Source organism: Syngnathus scovelli, chromosome 19 (assembly GCF_024217435.2).
Source record: "Syngnathus scovelli strain Florida chromosome 19, RoL_Ssco_1.2, whole genome shotgun sequence".
Classification (NCBI taxonomy): Eukaryota; Metazoa; Chordata; class Actinopteri; order Syngnathiformes; family Syngnathidae; genus Syngnathus; species Syngnathus scovelli.
This window is the reverse complement of record NC_090865.1, coordinates 1,444,446-1,454,339: the sequence shown is the minus strand read 5'-3', so window position 1 is coordinate 1,454,339 and position 9,894 is coordinate 1,444,446. Positions and strand designations below refer to the sequence as shown.

Sequence of the window (9,894 nt, the reverse complement as noted above, 5' to 3'; positions counted from 1 at the left end):
AACAAATTAAAAACCTCAGTGAATATTGTGTTCTTGAAATTTTAGTTTTCTGGCTTCAATTTTATACACCAAAGATGTGAAAGGGTCCGGGCTCATTCAGTGTTTCCTAGTTCTAATCTTAAAAGTTCACTCAGTGTTTTCATAAGTTGTTTTTTTTTTTTTAGGACTTTGGGTTGCTAAAGACTAAATAAAATAAAAGTAAGTCAAATAACTTTCACACAGTTCATTGTTCCAATATTTAATGTTTTCAATCTTTTTTCTTAAATAAACTAAAGTACATAGTACATCAAAACACTGGCAGCCACAAATATCAAAGGTATATTTACAAGTTTACATCAACTATATACATATGCACAGTGTCATGTACACAAGGCTTGCGTGCGTGTAATCTATATGTATAAGTCTCTGGGGAATTAAAGCTCACACATTTGGTTCACAGCCTCATGAGGGAGGGAAAAAAAACAGTTGCAGTTCCACAACCCTCTCCAAAAACCATGACATTAATATGTTGTACAAAAATAACCATAACTAGAGACTAAATTGCATCATGTATAGCACCCGCTGCAAATTATGTAAGGATTACAATTTCTCTCTTTTTTTTTTTAAAGTGGACAAAAATGCTAAAAACTTCACATTGGTACCCCAAATGGGAACATGCGGTCAATGTATGTATAACATAGGATGGTGTATGTACACGTTTCCATATCAATGGATATGAACAAAGATCACAAAACAGTAGTTTGTCATACAAGACTTATGAACCAAAACTCACTCAACATTCCCATCATCAACAATTACTCTTTCTTCAATGCGTACAGACAGAAGCAATGGCGACGCGTTCAAAGCCATGAAAATATATTTATCAATTCCGCCCTTCAATAGATTTTAAATACTGACACACGTCTTTTGTCCAAACTGTATCATCAATAACTAATAAATACTTAAATAACGCAATCACATATTCAGTTACTGGCTGTTATCGCCTTCTTGCTCAGTATTCAGTCATTTCCTCCTTTTCCTCAGTCGCTGTTCTAGCCATAGTAGTAGCAAATTTATTGTAGTGGTTTTACTGAATGGAATGAAACAAATCAAATAAGCCCTTGAAAGATGTTAATGGTTTGCCTATGGATTGAGATGGGAACAATCAGGCTGTCAGGGCAAATTGGGTCTACCGGCCCATGAAAAATAAATAGCCCACCTTGAATTAAAGTGTTTGTGGGTTTTTTTTTTTTGCTACTCAACTGAGCTAAGGCACAGACGCTGTGTGTTCAAGTTTCAGGTTGCTAGCGCAGAGCTCAAAGTTACTGGATTAAGCAAAGAAAAAAGATGGATGCGGGCTTTTTGTGCACTTTCATAAAGTCACAAAAAAAAGGAACGTTACAAAAAGAGACTAAATAACAGCGTGGGGTGGCGCGTTTTGTAGCCTCGGGAAAGGAAATAGCAGCAGCAGCAGCAGCAGCAGCAGCAGCAGCAGCAGCAAGAGCGTTGCCTGGACAAGGCGGTGTCTGTAAGATAGTGCAAAATGCCAGCCGCATGTCTCGCTTGGGCTGTGGGTAAAAAAAACGTGCTAGATCATGTTGGAAAATTCTGTCGAGTCCGTTTCGGAATCTGTCTCGTCCCTATGAAGAAAAACAAACAAACAGCATTAAATTGAGTGGTCAAATTTGACAGCAATCCAAATCCTAATATTATTCTTATTCAGACTGGAGGCTTACCTTTGCTCCTGGAGACGTTTGCGGTTGCATTGCCTCCTCTTCTCGTCAATGGGATACGTGTAGAGGATGATCAGGCCGATTATGATGAGGAGGATGGGGGCGGCCGAGACCAGGACCTTCAGCGTGATGTCCACTTCCACCGGTTGGTTGCAACCTCGAGAGATGTACCCGGCAAAACTGGAGGGGAAGGGGAAAGAGAGAGAAAAAAAAAATCACACAAAGGTTAAGACGCAGTCTTGTGATAGAAGCATGACACTGTATTGTAATGGAATCGCATTAAAGTGAAGGAAAAAAAAAAGAAAGTAAAACAAAATGCTTTGATGTAGGATTTGTCAGATTTGGATTAACATCTTTCAGATCCATGCTCATTAAAAACAGGAGAAAAAAAATCTTGACACGCATCCAGACAAAGAATGGAGTGCAATCTCCAAAATCAGCCCGATTAAAAAACAAATTTGAAATTTACTTTTAGGAAATAGGACACAGTGCTGTCCAATAGAAAAAGTAGTGCTTTGCCGCCATCTAAATAAAACTAAATTTAAGTGAACACTTACTCTAAACTGAGAGTGGAGATGCCCAGGGAGACTCCAGAGGCGAACTTGGTGAAGAAGACGTAAAAGGAGTAGAAAAGCGCTTCATGGCCGTTGGCTTTTGGGTTCTGCACTTGGAAGTCATCCACGACGTCGGGCAACATGGACCTGATGGGCAAAAGAGCGTTTTGAGTCGGGCGTGTTGATGATTGGCGAGGGGTGGGGTTCAGTAAGGGGGGGGGGGTCTCACCAAGGCAACAGGAAGGCTGCCGCCACGCTGACCCCGGCGGCGAAGGAGACAATGTAGGTGACGATCAGGTTGCTCTTAATGACCACCACCAGGATCATGAAGGGAACCGCAGACTGGGGAAAGGGCAAATATCAATATGAGAATACATTTATGATCAAAATGCCAGACTTTCTCAAAGTGGGGCTTTACCAAGGTGCCGATGTAGACTGCCGTCTTCTTCCCAAATTTGGTGAGGAACCACTGCCAGAAGGGGATGGTGAGCGTGGCCGAAAGCTGTGACAAAAGTTGGATGATCATCGATTAGTTGTCGATCAATCGTAAGTACAAAAGTTCTCCATACAATACAGTGCGAGTTTACGTGTTGTTACGCAACACTGACATGACAATGGACGCATTCAACGAGATGTTCAACTGGCGAGTGAGGATATTGGGTGAATTCCACAGGGGCCGCATTGTCCGACTCGGACCAATCAAAGCCTCGGAAAAACATTGTGCTTTTTGATTCCTGTTTTCAAATTTCCACTTGGGGATCAGCGCTGTTTGCTTTTCATCCCAGCAGAAAAGTCTTTGTCAGAAGTGCTGGGTTTATAGTAACCCACGTGATTAGCGAATAAAGTCATCTGGCTAAATAAATTCCTGGTCGGCTCCGTAATCCTTCCCGCCGAGTACAGGATAAAATTGCGTAATCGGATCAACCCTGTTAACCTGGATTCCCCCACGCCGCCCCTTGGCCCGAGTTTGCCTTTTTTTGTTAAAGACTGATTGATGCCGACTGAATTTTTTTTTCCAGGGTGAGAACCGAGATTCTACATCTGTGGGAATAAGATGGCATTCAGGCCCAGCTCACATATTATGCTAATGGACAGTGAGAAAGAACAGTGCGGCGCTCTGATGGACTACAGACCAGCTTTGTGACTGCACACAATTTATACGCCAGACCTTTTCCAGGGAAGTTGTTACGGCAACCGTCTGTCTACCTGAAACAACAACTGCTATCTCGCATTTACACTCACCATGATCACCAACAGAATATTCTGGAAGTCGTTTCGGAAGCCGAGGGTGTAGCTGCAGAACAGAGCGAAGTTGCCCTCCAGGAGCTGCCGAAGACAGAAATCATTCATTCAATGACCAAGAAAGTAATTCAGGCACCTTTCAAGATTCGTGTGTATGCGTACCATGAACCCTAAGGAGGTGAAGAGGAAGACCATGACCAGTTTGGCGTAGGGCCCGTGTCCCATCACTAACTTAATGCCCTGGAAGAAGGACAAGGGCTCCGACTTGGGACGGCTGGACTCTAAAAAAAACAAAAAAAACATGAGTCTCATCGCTGGTCATGAGATTATTGAAAGCCTCACTTATTTCGCTGGAAGTGGTCACATTTTTAAAAAGAAATGGCCCCTGACCTTTTTGCTCTCTCACGCCAAAGAACAGAACAATGGCGCAGAGGACGTAGATCAAGCAGATGACTCCGGAGGCGATCATGTAGGCGGCTCTCTGAAGACAAACACACAAGTGAGCCAAAAATTCCACTTCCTTAAATCAAATGGTCGCATTGTCGTACCGTGTGTTCCAGAGAAATGACGTGATCCGTTCCGTTGAGACCGACCGATGAGTTACTCATGTTCGCCAGAATTTCTCCCGGGCCTGGGACGCAGGGGGCGTTGGCCATGCCCACTATTTGACCTTGGATGGCGGTACCGAGCACAGTTCCCAGAACCTCCACCGTCATCCCTGATTGTGGGAGTCGATAAACATTCATCAGGAAGAGCTTTTTTTTTTTTATATATTCTCAGGAAATGTCTTCGAGGGAAAACAATACTACTTACTGTAAGCTGTAGCAGAGTCTCTTTCTTTCTGCTCGGAGCTGATGAACATGGTGAGGGCCGAATACGGCACATGGAAACACTGAAAGAGACACGAGACAAGGCTGTCAAAAGTTGCTCCGAACAGACATTGGCATTTATTTGCTTGTACTCACAGTTTGAAGACTCTGGAAGAGGCAGTAGAAGAAAAGGTACCAGATTACTTTGCCGTCCTCAAAGGGGGGCACGTACCATATTAGGAAGTAGGAAATCACCGCCACAGGAGTCGAGATGGCAATCCTGAGGGAACACGAAAGGGAAAGGAAAAAAAAAAGGTCACTGAGGGTGAAGCTCTTCGTGCGCGGCGCACGTGCTATGCAATAAACAATGGAGGCCTAATGAGGCCTAGGTCAGAAAACATTGGCGTCCATCTTCCATTCTCACGCTGCCAAGTGCTAAGTCGTGCGTTTCGGCTCTGACACGTCACTGTACGCACGCATGATAGAATTTCCTAATTGATTGACGTTCACCTACTTAAGTTTCGTCAGCGTCTGAATCACCATGCGATGCCCTGAGGTGATTTTAAAGTGGCCACCCAGAACCTGGTTAGTGAAATTCTTTCGGGCACTTCCTGTAAAGCGTCCAAGTCCAGTTTGTCTATCTGATCGACATTCCTCAGTGATGTGCGACACTAAAGGAAACCGCACCTCTGAACCAGGAAATGTCGCGTCACCTGATTCATTTTGAATCAGATAAATCATATTTATCAAACAATTGGTATTCAGCAACCAACTTTTTTTAACTATTTGTAGACTGTACAGGGGCGGCTCGGTGACGCACTGGGTAGCACGTCCGCCTCACAGTTAGGAGGGTGCGGGTTCGATTCCACCTCCGGCCCTCCCTGTGTGGAGTTTGCATGTTCTCCCCGGGCCCGCGTGGGTTTTCTCTGGGCACTCCGGTTTCCTCCCACATTCCAAAAACATGCTTGGTAGGCCGATTGAAGACTCCAAATTGTCCCTAGGTGTGAGTGTGAGTGCGATTGGTTGTCTGTCTCTGTGTGCCCTGCGATTGGCTGGCAACCAGTTCAGGGTGTCCCCCGCCTACTGCCCGATGACGGCTAGGATAGGCTCCAGCACGCCCGCGACCCCCGTGGGGACTAAGCGGTTCAGAAAATGGATGGATGGATGGATAGACTGTACAGGTATTTCCACTTTGAGTTTCACGCATATTATTATTGTTGAGAAATATGAAGAAAAGGCATGGAGACTGAAAATGTCTTGGTAGGGCGGTGCTGCTATTTTGGTTAGCAACAAAGGTTACGCTTGACCTGCAATAATGACAGTTACAACTTGTACCGAATGCGACGCACCTGTTCACTCATTCAGGCACGGAGCCCGTTTGCGGGAAGGCCGCTATTAGAGGAATCAGCGTGCAGTTGTATTAATCTTCTACTAATGCAAACCGAGAGGGGCGTCTCCGCCGCATGAAGCGAGCGTCCTCTCTCCCGCCCGTACCATCTGATTAACTGTACCCCGGAGAGAGTGTCCGCGTACGGCACAATCTCACGACGGCAAGCCGTGTGAAGTCAGATTAAATATATTCATTATATGTATCTCCTCTACAACTTCCCCGTTGGAACAATCGCACATTTGTGGACTTGGCAACCTGCAGCATTCTGTACTGATAAGTCACTTGAACTGGAGTAACCCGCATGACGTGACAGAGGGAAAAAAAAAACATCCGAGGCCTCGAGAGCTTCGCTCTCATTGGCGTAAAAGTGATGGTGTGTTGCCGGTTGGACCAACCAGAAGCGGACCTCGCTAATCTACCCTCCCCCTCTACACACTAGCGAGCAATATGGAGTAGCTGACTGCGCGGCGCTTTTCTCCACGCTGGTCTCGAGTGACGTGGCCTCATTGCTTCCCGAGCATGCCACCGGTGACTCCCCCACGCCCAACCTGCCAGGAGAATCAGCCTATTTCTCAATAAAATGAACACGATTTCCTAAACTTGCACACTCATAAACACTTGGCCTGGATTTACACATCAATTCCGGTTTAATGGCGATATCACATTTCAAAACCAGGAGTTGCCTTTTCAGGACCACTGAAGCACAGAAGGCAAAATCCCTGTTGCGTAAGATGACCTCAAACACCCCTTCACCTTACTAAAAAAAACAGTGGCGTTATCATTTACATGGGCGCTGACAGCCCCTCAAACACTCGACGCCCAACTCCTAACCCTTCGGACATTTTCCAGGCAGCCTCGCTTAACATTGGGGGGGTTAGTTTTGGCAGTGGGGGGAGGATGCTAACATGGTTGTTACAAAGGATTGGCTTGTGAATAAAAGGGGGCCACTCGCGACTAGACGAAGAAAATCTGAATATCTACTACGAGGCGGGGGGGGGGGGGAACTTAAGGCCGTGTATAAATTGCATTGGCAAAGATGGAGGGTTATATTTACCAATGGAAAATAGCGCAACTTCTGCATGGGGCTTACCCCTTCCCCCGTGATGCTTTCATTTCAAATGTGAGAATGCCTTCACCGTTGAGAGGCAACTGGGAGTTGTGCGGAATGAGGAAATGGCATCGCATGAGAGTGACCTGCGGTAACCCCGGATGGGATGATTGCCAGTGTGTGTACACAAGGTTTAACTATAATCCACTTTTTGTTCATATAAAAGCACCTACCAGGGCATCATGCGTCCAAAACGTGTCCAAGGACTCCTGGAGACCAAGAAGCCCACCGTGGGGTCCGTTATGGCATCCCATGCTCGGCCCACAAACAGGATGATTGAGGCGTAGAATGGATCCAGCTGCCAATAGAGAAGATAATGTCAATAAAAAACAGAGAAGGTCTTTCTAGCACTGTGAACTTGAATGAACTGAACATGTGAAGAAAAAGTTATCCATTACATTGCTGTGATATCAAACTGAAACGTGGGTGGCTAGCGGCGGTGACTTTAATGAGCCCTGACGGTAATCTCGTGGTCAAGCCCATGTGGTGTGTGATGAAGTGGAAAGTCAAAGGCACCCCACCGTTCTATTTTATTTGCCTACCAAGACTGTTGTCAGGAATCTAATTGATCAAACATTCTGTACAATTGCCACATCATTTGGGTTTCTACCAACCTGTGCTACATCCAGCAGATAGAGCTGCAAGAAGAAGCCTAAGGCACATCCTGTGATCTGGTAGGGCGCTCCACCGACGGCGTAGCAGAGCTTGTTGCAGATAGACAATCTGTTCCTTTGCTCGCTCTGAGGGGAAAAAAGAAAAATTGGAAATTCAAGGGACATATTTGATGAGCTTTGTGGAGAAAGAATTTGCAGCTGTTTCGGAATTCTGGCAAGCAACAGACAGCTGGATCCGCCCATGCAACAAGAGTGAACATATTCACATTCCCTTGTCGACTCTCTTTTTCTTTTCTTTCCCGAAAATGTAAGCTTCAGTCTTGTTCGGTTTAATCTGCTTCAAAATAACACACTGAGATGTTGAAAACTTTCTTTTAGAGCCACCGTGACACATGTTTGTCACATTGTGAGGGGAAAATGAATATTTCATTTCACTAGCTGAGCTAACAAGGATCTTTGTGTCTAACTTCCCGGGAATGAAAACATCGTGTTGTCACACGCCCGAGTCTGACGAGGGCACCTTGGCAAACGGACCGTCCTGCGCACCGGCTCGAATGAAAAGCCCCTGTGACCCGGTTCGAACACACACCCTCCTCGCTGACCAATCAAATGTGAGCGTTTTGTTTTGCTGTGCCCACATGATGCTCTTGCTTATTAGTGACCACATAAGTTTTACAATGCAATGAAACCCTCTGTAACTAGTCTTCCTCCAGCACTTGATATACATGAGGGGGATAAATGATGCTTCTTGTTTGACCACAACAGAGCTGAACAATTCTTTGTTTTGGTCTTGTTGTTAATACAACTACACCATTAAGCTCAGGTGACAAAAGACTGCAAGCAGATACTTGCGCCATTCAAAGTTTAGTAAACTGAATTTAATTTTGTTGACAACTGGGTCACCTTACGATAACAATACTCACAAGATCAAATCAGTTCATGAGGTCAAAGCCACTGCTAACTGGTTTGTCAATTAATATTGACAATTAAGTTAAGGTACCGGAATGTGGAGTTTTTATGAGGTAAATCATTTACATTGAAATGATAAGGATGAAGGACAGACGCTTTCAGGTGTCGGTGTAAAATCATATTTCATGTTAATTTTACAACTAGAATACAGACGCACTTGTACTCTGCACTTGAACGCAACATTTACACACGGCCAATTTATTTGAATACGATAACGCGCTGCATGTTGACACAAGATTAGGATATTTTCCTTTCCAAATAAAAATGACGAGCTACGTTACAATGAAGGCATATCAGGCCACGTACATTCAAACTAAAAAAAAAGAAGAGGGACATTTTCCCGTTTTAAATTTAGCTCTGGGGTGACTCGAGTGATGACTAGTTTAAAACCACAGCAGACAAGAAAACGGCAATTATAAGCTGTGTTCATCGTTTGCTGTCTTTTTTTTTCCTCACAGTTTTTTTGAATGTAATATTAGGTATTTGAAGAATGTCACGAGGTATGCATACATAATTAGGAATCTTCAATATTACGGCTGGATTATCAAATGTGGTATTTCAACGTTACCTCAATTTAAATACACAATGTAATATAAATGAAAATATACCCGGGGAAGTTTCACTTTGCAAAAAGTGCGATGAGTATCAAATCAATGAATGAGACACTCCCTTTTGAAAATGACAATTCAAACCGGCGTGCTCTGTTCATTCATTCAAAGGCGGTGTGGACGTTACAAACCTTTCTCCTCATTGAATAGGCATTAAACCGGATTTTGTTACAATCAAGGCAGATCTCTCCAATAATAGCAATAAGAATAATGATCAAAACAATAATAGAAATATGTACCCACCTTTTTTGCAATAGAAATGCCATCGCAGTTACCAGGTTTAGTTAATAAACTGGCGTTGGAGTATTGTTCGCTACCTTCCCCCTTGGCCATATCAGAATAGCTGCTTCTTCTTGTTATCTTGAGAGACAAAAATAAAAAAAGCAGGGAAAAATATTGCAATAAAAAAAAAATCTGTTAAGCTTGACAACTATCACTTGCGTGGAATCTGATTGCAAAGTGAGAAGATGCGGATAAGGTAGTCGTTTTTAGAGCTCCCCGCCCATTTGTAAACGTACGCTTCACCCCACATTTGGCCGCTCCTCTTTGTACACGTCACGCCGGCGCTCATGCGCTTGTGGGCGTAAAAAAAGAAATAAAATAAAATAAAAACTCGCGTGGGCTGATCACAAATAAATAGACTAATGAATTAATAAATAACATTTACAGTCATAGCCTAAGACTGCAATAATATACAAACACTTGTGTCATATAATTATATTCGTTACAATATACTCCATCAAGCCCTGAATGAATGGATGAATGAATTTCAGGTGAAGAATTTCAACACGTGCTCCAAACTGCTTGATGCATAGTTCATGCATCAAAGCAGATTATATCAGTCTCCATTCCATGAATAAATGCCACCAGGGGGGCAGCCAGCCAAGA

General features: G+C 44.0%; 1 protein-coding gene across 1 annotated transcript; it reads right to left on the bottom strand.

Moving 5' to 3' along the window:
* Positions 1-222: 222 nt before the first annotated feature.
* Positions 223-9,489, bottom strand: mfsd2ab (MFSD2 lysolipid transporter A, lysophospholipid b). Its single transcript, XM_049750349.1, has 14 exons — positions 9,250-9,489; positions 7,430-7,555; positions 6,989-7,113; positions 4,474-4,597; positions 4,322-4,400; positions 4,057-4,226; positions 3,899-3,989; positions 3,671-3,789; positions 3,509-3,592; positions 2,685-2,768; positions 2,496-2,608; positions 2,270-2,413; positions 1,716-1,892; positions 223-1,619 (listed from the first exon to the last, which is right to left on the bottom strand). The coding sequence occupies exons 1-14, from the start codon at positions 9,337-9,339 to the stop codon at positions 1,568-1,570; spliced, it is 1,578 nt and encodes a 525-aa protein (XP_049606306.1). The 5' UTR covers positions 9,340-9,489; the 3' UTR covers positions 223-1,567.
* Positions 9,490-9,894: the final 405 nt, after the last annotated feature.